This window comes from Corythoichthys intestinalis, chromosome 17, assembly GCF_030265065.1.
Source record: "Corythoichthys intestinalis isolate RoL2023-P3 chromosome 17, ASM3026506v1, whole genome shotgun sequence".
Lineage (NCBI taxonomy): Eukaryota > Metazoa > Chordata > Actinopteri > Syngnathiformes > Syngnathidae > Corythoichthys > Corythoichthys intestinalis.
Genome location: NC_080411.1, coordinates 44,862,694 through 44,884,901, shown reverse-complemented (window position 1 = coordinate 44,884,901; position 22,208 = coordinate 44,862,694). Strand labels below are relative to the sequence as shown.

The 22,208-nt window shown below is 40.7% G+C and overlaps 1 protein-coding gene across 1 annotated transcript in view; it reads left to right on the top strand.

The window, feature by feature from the left end:
- The window catches only part of crata (carnitine O-acetyltransferase a), a 48,816-nt gene that overhangs the window by 3,615 nt on the left and 22,993 nt on the right, over positions 1 to 22,208 (top strand). Inside the window, exons 2-6 of the mRNA XM_057818863.1 lie at positions 508 to 804; positions 2,103 to 2,221; positions 2,306 to 2,359; positions 2,726 to 2,891; positions 3,121 to 3,295. Of these exons, the coding sequence (XP_057674846.1) occupies positions 508 to 804; positions 2,103 to 2,221; positions 2,306 to 2,359; positions 2,726 to 2,891; positions 3,121 to 3,295 (811 nt within the window). The remainder of the gene's footprint in view (positions 1 to 507; positions 805 to 2,102; positions 2,222 to 2,305; positions 2,360 to 2,725; positions 2,892 to 3,120; positions 3,296 to 22,208) is intronic.

Sequence of the window (22,208 nt, the reverse complement as noted above, 5' to 3'; positions counted from 1 at the left end):
TTAAGTGTTGCACCTCTAACCGCAGTAGTCCTGTATATTCTTTGCTGTACAACACCAGTACTTGACAATGAACAAGGTTATGAACGCCGCTCACAACCGCAAGAATGGGCGCGTTCACAGTAACGTTCATGTGACAAAATATGATGCGTTAAGTTCACATTTGCCCAAAATATGAACATGTTCATGAACGATCGTTCATTGAACGCGTTCGTGCACACATCACTGTTGGACAAATGTTGCTCATTGCATTTCCAAAGTCAACAGACATTTTCAAATGTCTGTATTGAAAGAAAAAAAAAAGATAATTTATTTGATTTCATGGCGGAAGACGGATATCTAAGAATGTTTTCTGTTGGGATGTTAAAATTCCAAAGATTTGGACCATTTGAATGCACAAAGGCGCCACACTAAGAGAAACATAATCTTTTTATAAATGAACATAATATGCCCGAAATTTGCAAGACCAATGACAAACAGATCCAAACAGTCACTCATTTTGTCTTCCAGGTAAAGGTGGGGATGGCAAAACCATCTGGTTTGGTCAAACCCTGCCACTTGGTGAAGCCAGTTTCAGCAACTCGTATCAGTGGGAGATACCTGACCCATCAGAAGGGGTTGCCCAGTCTGCCTGTTCCCCCTCTACAACAGACGTTTGAGCGCTACATCACAGCCCTGGAGCCCATCGTAGAGGCGGATGAGCTGATGCACACAAAGGAAATAGTGGATGACTTTCAAAAACCTGGAGGAATTGGTGAAAGGCTGCAGAAAGGCCTGGAGAGGAGAGCGCAAAATACAGAGAATTGGGTGAGCTTGTTTGAGGAAAAAACAAGAACAAGAAGAAGTGAAAGACATACTTCCTCGAGGTTGCAAATTATATTGATATGCATAGATTTTATTATGATATTGAAGGGACGTGGTGCACAGGGCCGATAAATCGGGGGCCTGCATTGTTGGCGAGGCGGTCAAAAGCTGACCATCCCAGACAAAGAGCTTTTTTCGTTGAAAAATCTTGTGAATAAATGCTTAAATCCCTGAATTCTTTATAGATATGGACGTAAAACAGTCTTGATTCTTTGTTAAAAGCAAAAAAACAAAAACGGCCAGCATAATTTATTTTACGTAAATATGTCGAAGTACAATGCTAGTCTGTTAGTGAATGTAGTTAGCGGCCACCTAATATAAATAGCTTTTCTGGTGAAAATTATTTTGAATAAATGCTTAAATCCCTGAATTCTTTATAGATACGGGGGTAAAACAGTCTTGATTCTTGGTTAAAAGAAAAAAAAAAGTGTAGTTAGCATTTATTCATTCTTTTATGTAAATACAGTTATGTCGAAGTACAATGGTAGTCTGTTAGTTAAGGTAGCTAGCAGCTGCCTGAGGTAAACAGAGCTTTTCCGGTGAAAATTCTTGTGAATAAATGTTTAATTCCCTAAATTCTTTATAGATATGGACATAAAAAAGTCTCAATTCTTGGTTAAAAGCAAAAAAACGTGCAGTTAGCGTTTATTTTACGTAAATATGTCGAAGTACAATGCTAGTCTGTTAGTGAATGTATCTAGCGGCTGCCTGATGTAAACAGAGCTTTTCCGGTGAAAATTCTTGTGAATAAATGCTTAAAATCCCCTAATTCTATATAGATATGGACATAAAAAAGTCTTGATTCATGGTTAAAAGCAAAAAAACTGCAGTTAGCATTTAGTTTACGTAAATATTGCGAACTATGATGCCAATGCAGTAGCGGCTAATTCTCTCGTTGATTTTTTTTCACAACGTTTCAAAATGCATGCATGGTACGAAAAAAATAATAATTACCTTGAATCCTCGAACAAATCACTCCTGAGACAATCCTTCCTGTTTGTATGCGTTAAAACTTTCGTTTTCGAGCTTTTTCAATAGAAATATGGCGTCAGATCACTGCAAGCGTGTCTGTGAATAGCTCCTCTTGATGTGGGCAGTCCCCTACTTGAATGCAAGGCGCAGTGCAAGCCGTCAGTACATTATGAAGTCTATGTATTGTGTTTCGATACTGTTTACAGAACTTTATTTTTATGAAATCATTATGGTCATACAATGTCAAATTTTTCGCTGTGTCTTTGTAGTTGTCAGAATGGTGGGTGCAGGTCGCTTACCTCGACTATCGTTTGCCTGTGGTGATCCATTCGAGTCCTGGGTTGGTTTTGCCGCAAATGAACTTCAATGATAAGCAGGGACAAATAAGGTGATCACTTACATGATGCAAAGATTGCTTTTGGAATACACTGTGGCCTTCTACAACTGTGCATAATGTATTTTTGATCGATAGGTTTGCTGCCAAACTGATTGCAGGTGTTTTGGATTTCAAGACGATGATTGACAAGTGAGCACATGTAATGATGTATCTATTATTTTTATTTTCACTTCATGTTTACTAAATAGTTTTGCTTTACTATTGCTCCGCTTCAATGAATGAAATTTTGGCTTTAATTTTTATAGCAATAGCATGTATAGATTACACTACTTCAATGCATAGGGTGTCCACCACTACAGTTGTACGTTTACGGTTTGCTTATTTAACGCCTAAAGTCGCAACAACAACACATTCAGGGTGAAGTTCGGAATATGTTTAAAATTTTCATAAATTGACATTTGACTTGTCTTTCCTTTTTCTTGTTGAATACACACGAGTCTTCATCATAAACGCTGTGTCTGGTTAAAATCAACAACACCTTTTGTACTACTGCAGTGAGACAATACCGGTAGAGTACCTGGGAGGGAAGCCACTGTGTATGAATCAGTACTATGAAGTCCTATCGTCCTGCCGAATCCCTGGTTTGAAAAGAGACGCTGTGGTGAACCATGCCAAAAGCTCCAAGCCCCCGAAACACATCACTGTTGTACATAATTTTCAGGTGAATTGTACAAATATGGTCTACTGTCGTAGGCCTTTGTCTTCTTTACTCAGTTTTACCGTCATATCCTAAATAGCTGAACAAGCAGCAAAAACATTATGCTTCTAATCAAAGACAAACCAGGGGATTTCGGGGATTTTACTGCATGAGGACAAAGAATTGAAAATGAACATCTGTTTCTGCTCCTTTACTGCATGTAATATATTTCCTTCTCTCGTTTTAAATGTAGTTCTTTGTGCTGGATGTGTATAACAGTGATGGGACGCCCTTAACAGCTGAGCAGCTCTGTGTTCAGCTAGAACGCATCTGCAGCTCCTCCCTACAAACCAATGTTGAGCAGGTGGGTATTCTCACCACCCAACACCGGGACACTTGGGGCAAGACCTATGTTAACCTTATCAAAGGTGAGTATAATTTAACTACACAATGCTAGCCGTTTTTAGCTGTACACGAGGTCTGAAGTGTTCAGTACTACGAAGATAAGTCAACATGTCATCTTCGCATTAGTGTTTTTTTGGCAGCCCTTTTAGTTTTGTCTTAGTCTTTTGGATCACAATACTAGTCTTTTGGATTTAAATACTGATTAGTCTTAGTCACATTTTAGTCATTTCAAAATGTGTTCGTCTTCATCTAGTTTTAGTCGATAGTTACTCCAGGGCCGTTCCTGACCAATTTGGTACCCTAGGCAACATATTTGCTGCAGCCCTCCCCCCTAGCTATTTTCACTGCAAACATTGAAACACTCACACTGAAAAAGCACATTATCTCTTTGTAATTTATTATCTAAAAACAACAACAACAAACAAGTGCTGAAATTAGAAGAAAAATGCTCTAATAACTATTCAAAAACACCAATCAAAACACATAAATAAATGAAATAAATTACAATTATTATTACAATATTATTAACAACCGCCCGCACAAACTTATTTAAACACACACAGAACACTTTAAAATTCAACGTTTTTTCCCCACCTTGATCTATAACCTTACTCGCCTTGTTTTCACTGATGCAAAAGCATCTATTGCACATATGACAGCTGTTTTAGAAGGTGCAATTCTTTCTCCACTGGCAGTTTGTGTGTGGGAAGGCACTGGACTTGGTGGGCTTGAACTTGGTGCTTGCAGTGGGGTAAATAAGTATTTAGTCAACCACTAATTGTGCAAGTTCTACCACTTGAAAATATTAGAGAGGCCTGTAATTGTCAACATGGATAAACCTCAACCATGAGAGACAGAATGTGTGTGGGGGGGGGGGGGGGGGGGGGACAGAAAATCACATTGTTTGATTTTTTTAAAAGAATTTAGTTGCAATCCATGGTGGAAAATGAGTATTTGGTCTATACCAAAAGTTAATCTCAATACTTTGTTATGTACTCTTTGTTGGCAAGAACGGAGGCCAAACATTTTCTGTAACTCTTCACTAGCTTTTCACACACTGTTGCTGGTATTTTGGCCCATTCTTCCATGCAGATCTCCTCTAGAGCAGTGATGTTTTGGGCTGTCGTTGGGCAACACGGACTTTCAACTCACCCCGTGGCGTCAAAATGATAACAACAACGGGGAGCGAAAATCCCAGAAACACACGGGGGGACCTAGTGAATGACCTACAAAGAGCTGGGACCACAGTAACAATGGCTACTATCAGTAACACAATGCGCCGCCAGGGACTCAAATCCTGCACTGCCAGACGTGTCCCCCTGCTGAAGAAAGTACCTGCTGAAGAAAATACACGCCAGGCCCGTCTGTTGTTCGCTAGAGAGCATTTGGATGATCCAGAAGAGGACTGGGAGAATGTGTTATGGTCAGATGAAACCAAAATAGAACTTTTTGGGAGAAACACAGGTTCTCTTGTTTGGAGGAAAAAGAAAACTGAATTGCACCATATCCACTGTGAAGCATGGGGGTGGAAACATCATGCTTTGGGGCTGTTTTTCTGCAAAGGGACCAGGACGACTGATCTGTGTTAAGGAAAGAATGAATGGGGCCATGTATCGAGAGATTTTGAGTGAAAATCTCCTTGCATCAGCAAGGGCATTGAAGATGAGACATGGCTGGGTCTTTCAGCATGACAATGATCCCAAACACACAGCCAGGGCAACAAAGGAGTGGCTTCGTAAGAAGCATTTCAAGGTCCTGGAGTGGCCTAGCCAGTTTCCAGGTCTCAACTCCATAGAAAATCTGCGGAGGGAGTTGAAAGTCCGTGTTTCCCAACGACAGCCCCAAAACATCACTGCTCTAGAGGAGATCTGCATAGAGGAATGGGCCAAAATACCAGCAACAGTGTGTGAAAAGCTTGTGAAGAGTAACAGAAAACGTTTGGCCTCCGTTATTGGCAACAAAGGGTACATAACAAAGTATTGAGATGAACTTTTGGTATTGTCCAAATACCTATTTTCCACAATGATTTGCAAATAAATTATTTAAAAATCAAACAATGTGATTTTCAGTTTTTTTCCGCATTCTGTCTCTCATGGTTGAAGTTTAACCGTGTTGACAATTACAGGCTTCTCTAATATTTTCAAGTGGGAGAACTTGTACAATTAGTGGTTGACTAAATACCTACCGTATTTGCCCCACTGTATGTGGATAAGTTGGCTGTAAAAGATGGCCCGGGATGTACAGGGGAAAGGAAAATATTTCAGAAGCGCATCTACAAAGAGAAGAAAGTGGAATGTTACATTATATTAGTCAAAAAGCTGTTGATTGTGAATTCTTGCAGCCTACTGTACACGGTGTTCGGCCATTCCTTACTACGCGGCGAAACGTCCTACACAATGCTCATTACGCTTGCGCATGCATCCACACGCATGCGCACATCGGTTAGAAGCGGCGAGTACTCACTATTTTGGTTTTTATTTAGTTATTTAGAACCTTTTCACTGCCTCAAAGATACTTTTTGCATGTATTACCCTCTCATAACCAGTGTTTTTTGTGTTAGCTTTGAAGCAGTTGACCTCATTAGTCACGTAGCGTATTTAAACCGTCCTTATTTGATATAACTACATTTAAGTATTTTCTGCAGGCATTTTTTTAGTACGTTATTCCTGTATGCATCTAAACAAAACAAGTTTAGAGCGCACTGTAGTACTTTGGGTGTCAAATTCGACTAATGTAGAACGTTTCGACGATGTGGGAGATTTTGGCAGAACACCGGCTCGATCAGGTGTTAGGATCCGGCCACTATCTTTGACGTGCGAAGTTGGAAACTAAAATAAATTCATTTAGCACTGCAGCTACACAGGACCATCCAATAATAATGAATTAAGAAATATATGATAACAAACACAATAAATTGAATATTTTTGTACATGAACAGAATTGCCATTTTAATGAATTATTGACACATTTAACAACAAATGTTTGCATTTAAATCCATGGCACTTTTATTCCCCTGTACCACAGAATTATGAAATTATTAATTGCTTATTTAATAGTGTATTTATTTAATTAACCTTGGCACTTTTAGGCAAGGCACGTTTAATAGCAAAATTTAAGACGAAAGTGCTTCACATCACATGAAAATCAGAAAGACACAATTTTAGTCACCTATAGACCCTACCCACCGACGTCACAAAATCACGTGCTCGCTGTATGGTTCCGCCCCCTTGTCCGTCATTTTGTGTCTGTATTATCAATGGTTTCAATTGATCGAGCAATTTATAATGCATTTCATGGAAGACCCGGTGCTTTCGGATGCCGTAAACTCACTTGATGCGTTGCATAAAAGGCGTTATGTGGAAAAGCTTCAGTTTATCCATTCCCCAGATCCATATTTGATGCCTAAATTGATGTTTTTCGACCCGCTGTCTCCGCCGTATTTGCCTGACATCTGCTAGCTAGCCTGATATGTACAACTAACTTGTCCATACAAAATCAGCCTATTCTCACGAAAGTTTGAAAAACTTTAAGAGCTTGGAGGCTTATAAATACTTAGTTGCTGGTTGGGTGAAACAGGTCCTCGTCCACGAAAATTCGGCAGGAATCTATCTTGTGCTTGGAAAGGTGAGTTACGAAATTTTCAATTCAAAATCTTTTGTTATTGCTAACATCCACTGTCAAGTCTAATGTATTTCATGCCGTTTGTCAATGGAGTTAGGGCTTTTAATGTTTATATGGTTTAGCGATAGCACTCTCACTACATACATACGTGTATGTTGTCAGCGATTAGCCTAGCAATGATCTTAATTGTGGTTGTCAGCCCAAAACCCTCTAAATATATATTAAATGCATCTTACCAGATATAAAATGACTACTACATAATCTGTGGTAATCGTTTGGAGCCCAGTTTTCTTGTCGAATTGCAGCAGCCCATCTCGCTCTCTTCTCTCCGGGTCTCTCGGAATCCGGTAGAACTTCAAGTCTCTCCGTCTTCTCCGTCTATCTTCTCTGTTATTGCAACCGACCGCCACACATGCTTTCATTTTGATTATTAATGTTAACGAACAGAAAAACACGTCGTAAATAGGAGGAATGTACGTAGCCGTAACAGGGAAACATGATGTGTTGACGGACAATTGGGCGGCACCAGTCAGGAGGAAGGAGTTGTGACGTTACGTGGGTAGGGTCTATACACTTTGTCCAACTTTCTCTAAAATGGGAGGGGAAGTAAATTTAACTGAAACTATTCCACAGCTGGTTGAATACTATAAATATTTCTAAAACAACAGACCTGGCTAATAGTAGTACAATTACAGTATACAGTATAATTTAGCTTTAGCACGATGTCATATGAACTCTATGTAAACCGCTAGCTTGCAATTGCGCTAAGTATACGTATTTATGCAGTTGGAAAAAGTTTTTTTTATCACAACAAACCTCTGTCCTTTTCACTTTTATGCTCCTCTTCTTTCTCCTTCTTTCTAAAATGCGACTGGAGGGTTTTGTCTTTTCATGACGTTGACTCATCACCGTAACGTCGCTCAATTGCGGAGGCTAAAAATAGCACCTTCAGGTAGCGCGCTGGTCTGCAGGAGGGTGAGTGAGACTAGAGTCTGTGGTGAAATTACCGCATCACAGGAAACATTGAAATGGGCAGAAGGCACAATAGAAAAACTAGGCCTGCAAGCAGGACTGAACGGGCCCTCGCAATCTAGCGCAACTCGGACGTCACGCAACTCGGACTGTGTGCAGGTCAGGCTGGTGGCAGATCCTCCTCTCTAATTATCTCATTAGAACCTAACATGCTCGAAAGTCGCCTATTTACATTCCCACACCCAAGAGATAAAAACCCCTATTGGAGAGAGTACTACAAAAAAGGAGCCACTACTGAGCTGTGCAGCCAAGCCCTTATTCAAAACCCAAAATTAATCTTCTAACTCGGCCAATTCGACCAAGTGTGCCAAATACTGTGGCTCTATAAGCTGCCTGAGTCTCTGAAAAAAAATATTTCCTTTAAATGGCGAACAAAGGGTCGTCACGGCAACAGACAGAGACACGTGGACATGGGCCGTAAATAAGTATTTTAATAGGTCTTGAAACTACAATGACCAACCTGAAAAGAACTGAACATGTATTGGAAAAACGAGTGACTTTCTATTGCCACTAGTTGGCGCTGTAGGTTTGATGCAAATGACCCCTACAAGGCCCTTCAGGGTATGACTCTCAACAAGCACGGGAAGTTTGCCGCAGATATGTTGTATATCTGCCGAGTTATGACTGTTCAAAATTTTTGGAGAGAAAAATTATTGACAGTCATTTTCACTTTCCTGTTTGGACCCCTCCGCTTCAACGAAACTTCAATATTTTTCATCAGGCACCTGAAGACAGGTCTTAAGGCTTCCCTTATGCAGGTTTGAGGTCGATTAATTTTTTCCCTTGGAGGAGGAGTGTGTCACCGTAAAAAAGGGCATTTCCTGTTCCCACTAGGAGGCGCCAGGCACAAATGGTAAATTTTCAATCCAGTCCTGCTCAGGCTGGTATACCTCACACACATGGCAGATTTAAAATAGATTGAACGTTGTATGAGGGAGTTATCAGTCATTTTCCGAATTCGGTGTTTTGGCGAAAAAATGGCCGACTTTGGCACCCCGCCCAGGTCAGGCCCGTGAATGAAAACACACCATTTTGATAACTTAAGATTTCATATGCCTCATGAACAGTCTCGCCAATTTTGAGAATGATCAAACTAATTCCCTAGGTGCCAAGGTGTAAAATGTGCACACTGTAAATCGATAAAAAATTCACATTCAATCCAAAATACCCGATTTCCTGTTGGGTTTGGAATACGCATGCAAGAGACTTTTTGGAGCAGTTTTGTACAAGGTATTGACTCTCTGAATTTCATCCATCTACGTTGAAAAAACCTAAATGGAGAGGCCTTTTTGAAAATTTCAAGGGGGCGCCACTGAGCCATTTTGTTACATTTTTTCGTAACGTTGCAAGATTATTGAACGTTATGCAAAGCCGCATGTATGTCGAAATTTTTGTGAGTTTTCGTGCATGTTCAAGCCTCCAAATGTAAACTCCTACTGTGAACCGATAAAAATTTCACATTTGATCCAAAATACCCGATTTCCTGTTGGATTTGGAAAATGGGTGCAAGAGACTTTTTGGAGCAGTTTTGCACAAGGTATCAACTCCCCAAATTTCCTCACTCTATGTTGGAAAAACCCAATAGGAAAGGCCTTTTTTAAAACTTCTTTCTGTCGCCACTAGTTGGCACTGTAGAGTTGATGCAAATGACCCCTACACGAACCTTCAGGGTATGACTCTCAACAAACACGGGAAGTTTGGCGCAGATATGTTGTATATCTGCCGAGTTATGACTGTTCAAAGTTTTTGGCGAGACAAATTGTTGACGGTCATTTTCACTTCCAGTTTGTACCTCTCCGCTTCTACAAAACCTCAATATTTTTCATTAGGCACCTGAACACATGTCTTGAGGCTCCCCTGAAACAGGTTTGAGGTCAATAGATTTTTTTCCCTTGGAGGAGGAGCCTGTCTCGTAAAGAAGGCCATTTCCTGTTCCCACTAGGGGGCGCCAAGCCTAATGGGTAAAATTTAAATGCAGTCGTGTTCAGGCTGGGATATCTCATATACTTGCTAGAAATGAAAAAGATTGAACGTTGTATCACGGAGTTTTTAATCATTTTCTGAATTTGGTGTTTTGCCCAAAAATGGCCAACTTTGGGACTACGCCCAGGCCAGACCCTTGGATGAAAACTCACCATTTTGAAAACTTAAGATCTCATATGTCTCCTGTATAGTCTGACCAATTTTGAAGACGATCCAACTATTTTCTTCAGCGACAAGGTCTCAAATGTAAATCGATAAAATTTCGCATTTGATCCAAAATTTCCGACTTCCTGTTGGATTTGGAATATAGGTGCAAGAGACTTTTTGGAGCAGTTTTACGCAATGTATCGACTCACCAAATTTCATCATTCTACGTTGAAAAAACCTAATAGGAAAGGCCTTTTTGAAAATTTCAAGGGGGCGCCACTGAGCGATTTTGTTAAATTTTTTTGTAGATTATCAAAATTTACGCAAAGTTGCATGTATGTGCAAATTTTGGTGAGTTTTCGTGCATGTTCAGGCCTCCAAACGTAAACTCCAACTGTGAACCGAAAAAATTTCACATTTGATCCAAAATATCCGATTTCCTGTCGGATTTGGAATATGGGTGCAAGAGGCTTTTTTGAACAGTTAGGCATAAGGTATCTACTCCCCAAATTTCATCGCTCTACGTTGAAAACCTGAGAGGAGAGGCCTTTTTGAAAATTTTAAGGGTCAAGGGGGCGCCACTGAGCCATTTTTTGAAATTTTTTCAAAACGACGCAAGATTATCAAATTTTACGCGAATCTGCACGTATGTGCAAATTTTGGTGACTTTTCGTGCATGTTCAGGCCTCCAAATTGGCCATTTTCATTTGCCATGAAGAAAGAAGAATAATAATAATAATAATAATAACTAGGCCTGCAAGCAGGACTGAACGGGCCCTCGCAATCTAGCGCAACTCGGACGTCACGCAACTCGGACTGTGTGCAGGTCAGGGTGGTGGCAGATCCTCCTCTTTAATCATCTCATTAGAACCTAACATGCTCGAAAGTCGCCTATTTACATTCCCACACCCAAGAGATAAAAACCCCTATTGGAGAGAGTACTACAAAAAAGGAGCCACTACTGAGCTGTGCAGCCAAGCCCTTATTCAAAACCAAAATTAATCTTCTAACTCGGCCAATTCGACCAAGTGTGCCAACTATTGTGGCTCTATAAGCTCCCTGAGTCTCTGAAAAAAAATATTTCCTTTAAATGGCGAACAAAGGGTCGTCACGGCAACAGACAGAGACACGTGGACATGGGCCGTAAAAAAGTATTTTAATAGGTCTTGAAACTACAATGACCAACATGAAAAGAACTGGACATGTTTTGGAAAAACGAGTGACTTTCTATCGCCACTAGTTGGCGCTGTAGGGTTGATGCAAATGACCCCTACAAGGCCCTTCAGGGTATGACTCTCAACAAGCACGGGAAGTTTGGCGCAGATATCTTGTATATCTGCCGAGTTATGACTGTTCAAAGTTTTTGGAGAGAAAAATTGTTGACAGTCATTTTCACTTTCCTGTTTGGACCCCTCCGCTTCAACGAAACTTCAATATTTTTCATCAGGCACCTGAAGACAGGTCTTAAGGTTTCCCTTATGCAGGTTTGAGGTAGATTGATTTTTTTCCCTTTAGAGGAGGAGTGTGTCCCGTAAAAAAGGGCATTTCCTGTTCCCACTAGGAGGCGCCAGGCACAAATGGTAAATTTTCAATCCAGTCCTGCTCAGGCTGGTATACCTCACACACATGCCAGATTTAAAATAGATTGAACGTTGTATGAGGGAGTTATCAGTCATTTTCCGAATTCGGTTTTTGGCGAAAAAATGGAAGAGTTTGGCGCCCCGCCCAGGTCAGGCCCATGAATGAAAACACACCATTTTTATAACTTAAGATTTCATATGCCTCATGAACAGTCTCACTAATTTTGAGAATGATCAAACTAATTCCCTAGGTGCCAAGGTGTAAAATGTGCACACTGTAAATCGATAAAAAGTTCACATTCAATCCAAAATACCCGATTTCCTGTAGGATTTGGAATGTGTGTGCAAGAGACTTTTTGGAGCAGTTTTGCACAAAGTTTTGACTCTCCAAATTTCATCACTCTATGTTAGAAAAACCTAAATGGAGAGGCCTTTTTGAAAATTTCAAGGGGGCGCCAGTGAGCCATTTTTTTACATGTTTTCGTAACGTTGCAAGATTATTGAACGTTATGCAAAGCCGCATGTATGTCGAAATTTTTGTGAGTTTTCGTGCATGTTCAAGCCTCCAAATGTAAACTCCTACTGTGAACCGATAAAAATTTCACATTTGATCCAAAATACCCGATTTCCTGTTGGATTTGGAATACGGGTGCAAGAGACTTTTTGGAGCAGTTTTGCATAAGGTATCTACTCCCCAAATTTCCTCGCTCTATGTTGAAAAAACCCAATAGGAAAGGCCTTTTTTAAAACTTCTTTCTGTCGCCACTAGTTGGCACTGTAGAGTTGATGCAAATGACCCCTACAAGAACCTTCAGGGTATGACTCTCAACAAACACGGAAAGTTTGGCGCAGATATGTTGCATATCTGCCGAGTTATGACTGTTCAAAGTTTTTGGCGAGACAAATTGTTGACGGTCATTTTCACTTCCAGTTTGGACCTCTCCGCTTCAACGAAACCTCAATATTTTTCATCAGGCACCTGAACACATGTCTTGAGGCTCCCCTGAAACAGGTTTGAAGTCAATAGATTTTTTTCCCTTGGAGGAGGAGCCTGTCTCGTAAAGAAGGCCATTTCCTGTTCCCACTAGGGGGCGCCAGGCCTAATGAGTAATATTTCAATGCAGTCGTGTTCAGGCTGGGATATCTCATATACATGCTAGAAATGAAAAAGATTGAACGTTGTATCACGGAGTTTTTAATCATTTTCTGAATTTGGTATTTTGCCCAAAAATGGCCGACTTTGGGACCACGCCCAGGTCAGACCCTTGGATGAAAACTCACCATTTTGAAAACTTAAGATCTCATATGTCTCCTGAATAGTCTGACCAATTTTGAAGACGATCCAACTATTTTCTTCAGCGACAAGGTCTCAAATGTAAATCGATAAAATTTCGCATTTGATCCAAAATTTCCGACTTCCTGTTGGATTTGGAATATAGGTGCAAGAGACTTTTTGGAGCAGTTTTACACAATGTATCGACTCACCAAATTTCATCATTCTACGTTGAAAAAACCTAATAGGACAGGCCTTTTTGAAAATTTCAAGGGGGCGCCACTGAGCCTTTTTGTTAATTTTTTTCAAAGATTATCAAAATTTACGCAAAGTTGAACATATGTGCACATTTTGGTGAGTTTTCGTGCATGTTCAAGCCTCCAAATGTGAACTCCAACTGTGAACCGAAAAAATTTCAGATTCGATCCAAAATAACCGATTTCCTGTTGGATTTGGAATATGGGTGCAAGAGGCTTTTTTGAGCAGTTAGGCATAAGGTATCTACTCCCCAAATTTCATTGCTCTACGTTGAAAACCTGAGAGGAGAGGCCTTTTTGAAAATTTTAAGGGTCAAGGGGGCGCCACTGAGCCATTTTTTGACATTTTTTCAAAACGACGCAAGATTATCGAAATTTACGCGAATCTGCACGTATGTGCAAATTTTGGTGACTTTTCGTGCATGTTCAGGCCTCCAAATTGGCCATTTTCATTTGCCATGAAGAAAGAATAATAATAACTAGCCCTGCAAGCAGGACTGAACGGGCCCTCGCGTATGGCGCAACTCGGACGTCAAATAAAGTCGGAGGGCAGGCAGGTCGGGGCGGTGGCAGTCGACAACAGAAAGATATCCAGGCAGATATATTGCATGTCTGAATGTTCAGAATTAGTGGGGAGAGAAAATGGCGACGGTCATTATGACTTTCCTATCGGACTCCTCTGCTTTAACAAAACAAAATTGTTTATTAGGCACCTGAACACGGTCATTATGACTTTCCTATTGGACCCCTCTGCTTTAACGAAACAAAATTGTTGATCAGGCACCTGAACACATGTCTTAAGGCTCCGCTGATTCAGGTTTGAGGTCAATTGATTTTTGTCCCTGAGAAGCAGGAGCCTTTCTATTTAATTAAAAGGGTGTTTCCTGTTCCCACTAGGGGGCGCCAGGCGTAATGGGTAATATTTCAATAAAGTCATGTGCAGGCTGAAATACTTCACATTCATGCCAAATATGAAAAAGATCGCACCTTCAATCAGGAAGTTATTACCGTATTTTTGGGACTACAAGTCGCACCTGAGTATAAGTCGCACAAGCCATAAAATGCCCAACAAAGAGAAAAAAAACATATATAGGTCGCACCGGAGTATAAGTCGCATTTTTGGGGGAAATTTACTTGATAAAATCCAACACATAGAACAGATATGTCATTTTGAAAGGCAATTTAATATAAAAATACAATAGAGAACAACATGCTGAATAAATGTACAGTGTACAGTGCATAAACAACGAAATGCGAATATACTGTCCTCACCAGGACGCTACCGCTCTATATTGCATGTCTGAATGTTCAGAATTAGTGGAGAGAGAAAATGGCGACGGTCATTATGACTTTCCTATGGGACCCCTCTGCTTTAACCAAACAAAATTGTTTATTAGGCACCTGAACACGGTCATTATGACTTTCCTTTTGGACCCCTCTGCTTTAACGAAACAAAATTGTTGATCAGGCACCTGAACACATGTCTTAAGGCTCCCCTGATTCAGGTTTGAGGTCAATTGATTTTTGTCCCTGAGAAGCAGGAGCCTTTCTCTTTAATTAAAAGTGTGTTTCCTTTTCCCACTAGGGGGCGCCAGGCGTAATGAGTAATATTTCAATAAAGTCATGTGCAGGCTGAAATACTTCACATTCATGCCAAATATGAAAAAGATTGCACCTTCAATCAGGAAGTTATTACCGTATTTTTCGGACTACAAGTGGCACCTGAGTATAAGTCGCACAAGCCAGAAAATGCCCAACAAAGAGAAAAAAAAACTTTTATAAGTCTTACCGGAGTATAAGTCGCAATTTTGGGGGAAATTTACTTGATAAAATCTAACACATAGAACAGATATGTCATCTTGAAAGGCAGTTTAATATAAAAATACAATAGAGAACAACATGCTGAATAAATGTACAGTGTACAGTGCATAAACAACGAAATGCGAATATACTGTCCTCACCAGGACGCTACCGCTCGGTCCTGGCTATATACAGCGAACTCCAAAAAGACAATGCTGGACGTCCGCATAATTTGTTGAATCGATTTGGTCCTCGATAGCAAACAGGTTCACATCAACGTAAATAAATGATAATTAGGTACTTTTGCAGCAATAACGTAACAGATTAGCATGCGTTCGCTAGCATTAGCACACCATTCAAACAACCACACAACTGGCTGTAAGTGTCCGCTCGCGGGTGGAAAACACACAACAACAACAGAAAAGATGATACACGCAGGCGTTGCCTCTGTAGAGATATTTTAAAAGCATAAACAATGAACGTAGGTTCGCAGCCGTCTTTCCCTCTCGCTAACTCACTCACTCACTCACTCACTCACTCACTCACTCACTCACTCACTCACTCACTCACTCACTCACTCACTCACTCACTCACTCACTCACTCACTCACTCACTCACTCACTCACTCACTCACTCACTCACTCAGAGCTACGTAGCTGTCTGTCTTCTTCTGGTGTGCGAGTGCGCTCCCAGGTGGGCATGAAAGCGCCACAAACTAAATGCATCCATTTCAATATAAAAAAGTCAATTATACAATTGAACATACATTGCCAAAGGCAGAATGCGAACGTGGCCATAGCTATTAAGAGTTATTCAGATAACTATAGCATGCTAACAAGTTTACAAAACCATTAGTCCAAAACACCAAAATAACATGGGAAATTTTATCATAATGTGTTAATAATTTCACACATAAGTCGCTGCTGAGTATAAGTCGCACCCCAAAGCAAAATATGAAAAAAACCGCGACTTATAGTCATTTACTGAATTGTATTGTCAAAAATAAGACACATTTGCTCCCCTGGCCAGGAAAGGGCCGTGAATGAAATGTCACCATTTTGATAACCTAACATCTCATATGTGTCATGAATCGTCTGACCAATTTTGAGGAGCATTCAACTTACTGCCTCGGCGTAATGGTGTCAAACGTGCATGCTGGTTTTAGACAAAAATGCCATGTTGTGCAAGATTCAATCCCTAATACCCGATTTCCTGTTGGGTTTGGAATATGGGTGCAAGAGACTTTTTGGAGCAGTTTTGCACAACGTATCCACTCCCCAAATTTCATCACTCTACGTCGAAAAAAACTAATAGGACAGGCCTTTTTTAAAAATTGAAGGGGGCGCCACTGAGCCATTTTATTACATCTTTTGGCAATGTTGCTAAATTCATGAAATTTACATGAAGCCGCATGTATGTGCAAATTTAGGTGAGTTTTCGAGCATGTTCAGACCTCGAAATTGGCCATTTTGTGACAAAATGCCGAGGGTCTTTTCACTTTCCTGTTTGGGTACTGCTACATCAACGAAAACTCAATATTTTTCATCAGATACCTAAAGACATGTCTTAAGGCTCCCCTGATGCAGGTTTGAGGTCAATTGATGTTTTTCACCAGGAGGAGGAGCCTTTCTCGTAAAAAAGGGTGTTTCCTCTTCCCACAAGGGGGCGCCAGGCCTAATGGAAAATATTTCAATGCAGTCGTGTTCAGGTTAAGACACCTTACACGCATGCCAAATATGAAAAAGATTGGACCTTGTATCAGGAAGTTATTAATCATTTACTGAAATTGGCGCGTTGCCAAAAAAACACCCGACTTTGGTACCCCGCCCAGGTTAGGCCCGTGGACGAAAACTCACCATTTTCACAACTTAATATCTCATATGTCTCATGAAGACGTACACCAATTTTGAGGAAGATCCAACGTACTGGCTCGGCGCAATGGTCTGAAACGTGCATGCTGGTTTTCGCCCAAAATGCTATGTTTTTCAACATTCAATCCAAAATATCAGATTTCCTGTTGGGTTTGGAATATGGGTGCTGCAGACTTTTTGAAGCGTCTCTGGACAACGTATCCACTCCCCAAATTTCATCGCTCTACGTTGAAAAACATCAAAGCAAAGGGCATTTTTAAAATTTCAAGGGGGCGCCACTGAGCCATTTTTGGATTTTTTTTAAAAACGTTGCTAAATTTTCGAAATTTTCGCGAAGCCGGATGTATGTGCAAATTTTGGTGAGTTTTTGAGCATGTTCAGGCCTTCAAATTGGCCATTTTCATTTGCCATGAAAAAATAATAATAAAGATATATTGCATGTCTGAATGTTCAAAATTAGTGGGGAGAGAAAATGGCGACGGTCATTATGACTTTCCTATGGGACCCCTCTGCTTTAACAAAACAAAATTGTTTATTAGGCACCTGAACACGGTCATTATGACTTTCCTTTTGGACCCCTCTGCTTTAACGAAACAAAATTGTTGATCAGGCACCTGAACACATGTCTTAAGGCTCCGCTGATTCAGGTTTGAGGTCAAATGATTTTTGACCCTGAGAAGCAGGAGCCTTTCTATTTAATTAAAAGTGTGTTTCCTGTTCCCACTAGGGGGCGCCAGGCGTAATGAGTAATATTTCAATAAAGTCATGTGCAGGCTGAAATACTTCACATTCATGCCAAATATGAAAAAGATTGCACCTTCAATCAGGAAGTTATTACCGTATTTTTCGGACTACAAGTCGCACCTGAGTATAAGTCGCACAAGCCAGAAAATGCCCAACAAAGAGAAAAAAAACATATATAAGTCTTACCGGAGTATAAGTCGCAATTTTGGGGGAAATTTACTTGATAAAATCCAACACATAGAACAGATATGTCATCTTGAAAGGCAGTTTAATATAAAAATACAATAGAGAACAACATGCTGAATAAATCTACAGTGTACAGTGCATAAACAACGAAATGCGAATATACTGTCCTCACCAGGACGCTACCGCTCGGTCCTGGCTATATACAGCGAACTCCAAAAAGACAATGCTGGACGTCCGCATAATTTGTTGAATCAATTTGGTCCTCGATAGCAAACAGGTTCACATCAACGTAAATAAATGATAATTAGGTACTATTGCAGCAATAACATAACAGATTAGCATGCGTTCGCTAGCATTAGCACACCATTCAAACAACCACACAACTGGCTGTAAGTGTCCGCTCGCGGGTGGAAAACACACAACAACAACAGAAAAGATGATACACGCAGGCGTTGCCTCTGTAGAGATATTTTAAAAGCATAAACAATGAACGTAGCTTCGCAGCCGTCTTTCCCTCTCGCTAACTCGCCCACTCACTCACTCACTCACTCACTCACTCACTCACTCACTCACTCACTCACTCACTCACTCACTCACTCACTCACTCAGAGCTACGTAGCTGTCTGTCTTCTTCTGGTGTGCGAGCGCTCTTCTTCACGTAAACAAGTGCGAGTGCGCTCCCAGGTGGGCGTGAAAGCGCCACAAACTAAATGCATCCATTTCAATATAAAAAAAGTCAATTATACATTTGAACATACATTGCCAAAGGGAGAACGCGAACGTGGCCATAGCTATTAAGAGTTATTCAGATAACTATAGCATGCTAACAAGTTCACAAAACCATTAGTCCAAAACACCAAAATAAAATGGGAAATTTTATCATAATGTGTTAATAATTTCACACATAAGTCGCTGCTGAGTATAAGTCGCACCCCAAAGCAAAATATGAAAAAAACCGCGACTTATAGTCATTGACTGAATTGTATTGTCAAAAATAAGACACATTTGCTCCCCTGGCCAGGAAAGGGCCGTGAATGAAATGTCACCATTTTGATAACCTAACATCTCATATGTGTCATGAATAGTCTGACCAATTTTGAGGAGCATTCAACTTACTGCCTCGGCGTAATGGTGTCAAACGTGCATGCTGTTTTTAGACAAAAATGCCATGTTGTGCAAGATTCAATCCCTAATACCCGATTTCCTGTTGGGTTTGGAATATGGGTGCAAGAGACTTTTTGGAGCAGTTTTGCACAACGTATCCACTCCCCAAATTTCATCACTCTACGTCGAAAAAAACTAATAGGACAGGCCTTTTTTAAAAATTGAAGGGGGCGCCACTGAGCCATTTTATTACATCTTTTGGCAATGTTGCTAAATTCATGAAATTTACATGAAGCCGCATGTATGTGCAAATTTAGGTGAGTTTTCGAGCATGTTCAGACCTGGAAATTGGCCATTTTGTGACAAAATGCCGAGGGTCTTTTCACTTTCCTGTTTGGGTACTGCTACATCAACGAAAACTCAATATTTTTCATCATATACCTAAAGACATGTCTTAAGGCTCCCCTGATGCAGGTTTGAGGTCAATTGATGTTTTTCACCAGGAGGAGGAGCCTTTCTCGTAAAAATGGGTGTTTCCTCTTCCCACAAGGGGGCGCCAGGCCTAATGGAAAATATTTCAATGCAGTCGTGTTCAGGTTAAGACACCTTACACGCATGCCAAATATGAAAAAGATTGGACCTTGTATCAGGAAGTTATTAAACATTTACTGAAATTGGCGCGTTGCCAAAAAAACACCCGACTTTGGTACCCCGCCCAGGTTAGGCCCGTGGACGAAAACTCACCATTTTCACAACTTAATATCTCATATGTCTCATGAAGACGTACACCAATTTTGAGGAAGATCCAACGTACTGGCTCGGCGCAATGGTCTGAAACGTGCATGCTGGTTTTCGCCCAAAATGCTATGTTTTTCAACATTCAATCCAAAATATCCGATTTCCTGTTGGGTTTGGAATATGGGTGCTGCAGACTTTTTGAAGCGTCTCTGGACAACGTATCCACTCCCCAAATTTCATCGCTCTACGTTGAAAAACATCAAAGCAAAGGGCATTTTTAAAATTTCAAGGGGGCGCCACTGAGCCATTTTTTGATTTTTTTAAAAAACGTTGCTAAATTTTCGAAATTTTCGCGAAGCCGGATGTATATGCAAATTTTGGTGAGTTTTTGAGCATGTTCAGGCCTTCAAATTGGCCATTTTCATTTGCCATGAAAAAATAATAATAATAATAATAATAATAATAATAATAATAATAATCCTTCGAAGAACAATAGGGCCTCGCACGCTGAGAGTGCTCGGGCCCTAATAATAATAATAATAATAATAATCCTTCGAAGAACAATAGGGCCTCGCACGCTGAGAGTGCTCGGGCCCTAATAATAATCCTTCGAAGAACAATAGGGCCTCGCACGCTGAGAGTGCTCGGGCCCTAACTAGGCCTGCAAGCAGGACTGAACGGGCCCTCGCAATCTAGCGCAACTCGGACGTCACGCAACTCGGACTGTGTGCAGGTCAGGCTGGTGGCAGATCCTCCTCTCTAATTATCTCATTAGAACCTAACATGCTCGAAAGTCGCCTATTTACATTCCCACACCCAAGAGATAAAAACCCCTATTGGAGAGAGTACTACAAAAAAGGAGCCACTACTGAGCTGTGCAGCCAAGCCCTTATTCAAAACCCAAAATTAATCTTCTAACTCGGCCAATTCGACCAAGTGTGCCAAATACTGTGGCTCTATAAGCTGCCTGAGTCTCTGAAAAAAAATATTTCCTTTAAATGGCGAACAAAGGGTCGTCACGGCAACAGACAGAGACACGTGGACATGGGCCGTAAATAAGTATTTTAATAGGTCTTGAAACTACAATGACCAACCTGAAAAGAACTGAACATGTATTGGAAAAACGAGTGACTTTCTATTGCCACTAGTTGGCGCTGTAGGTTTGATGCAAATGACCCCTACAAGGCCCTTCAGGGTATGACTCTCAACAAGCACGGGAAGTTTGCCGCAGATATGTTGTATATCTGCCGAGTTATGACTGTTCAAAATTTTTGGAGAGAAAAATTATTGACAGTCATTTTCACTTTCCTGTTTGGACCCCTCCGCTTCAACGAAACTTCAATATTTTTCATCAGGCACCTGAAGACAGGTCTTAAGGCTTCCCTTATGCAGGTTTGAGGTCGATTAATTTTTTCCCTTGGAGGAGGAGTGTGTCACCGTAAAAAAGGGCATTTCCTGTTCCCACTAGGAGGCGCCAGGCACAAATGGTAAATTTTCAATCCAGTCCTGCTCAGGCTGGTATACCTCACACACATGGCAGATTTAAAATAGATTGAACGTTGTATGAGGGAGTTATCAGTCATTTTCCGAATTCGGTGTTTTGGCGAAAAAATGGCCGACTTTGGCACCCCGCCCAGGTCAGGCCCGTGAATGAAAACACACCATTTTGATAACTTAAGATTTCATATGCCTCATGAACAGTCTCGCCAATTTTGAGAATGATCAAACTAATTCCCTAGGTGCCAAGGTGTAAAATGTGCACACTGTAAATCGATAAAAAATTCACATTCAATCCAAAATACCCGATTTCCTGTTGGGTTTGGAATACGCATGCAAGAGACTTTTTGGAGCAGTTTTGTACAAGGTATTGACTCTCTGAATTTCATCCATCTACGTTGAAAAAACCTAAATGGAGAGGCCTTTTTGAAAATTTCAAGGGGGCGCCACTGAGCCATTTTGTTACATTTTTTCGTAACGTTGCAAGATTATTGAACGTTATGCAAAGCCGCATGTATGTCGAAATTTTTGTGAGTTTTCGTTCATGTTCAAGCCTCCAAATGTAAACTCCTACTGTGAACCGATAAAAATTTCACATTTGATCCAAAATACCCGATTTCCTGTTGGATTTGGAAAATGGGTGCAAGAGACTTTTTGGAGCAGTTTTGCACAAGGTATCAACTCCCCAAATTTCCTCACTCTATGTTGGAAAAACCCAATAGGAAAGGCCTTTTTTAAAACTTCTTTCTGTCGCCACTAGTTGGCACTGTAGAGTTGATGCAAATGACCCCTACACGAACCTTCAGGGTATGACTCTCAACAAACACGGGAAGTTTGGCGCAGATATGTTGTATATCTGCCGAGTTATGACTGTTCAAAGTTTTTGGCGAGACAAATTGTTGACGGTCATTTTCACTTCCAGTTTGTACCTCTCCGCTTCTACAAAACCTCAATATTTTTCATTAGGCACCTGAACACATGTCTTGAGGCTCCCCTGAAACAGGTTTGAGGTCAATAGATTTTTTTCCCTTGGAGGAGGAGCCTGTCTCGTAAAGAAGGCCATTTCCTGTTCCCACTAGGGGGCGCCAAGCCTAATGGGTAAA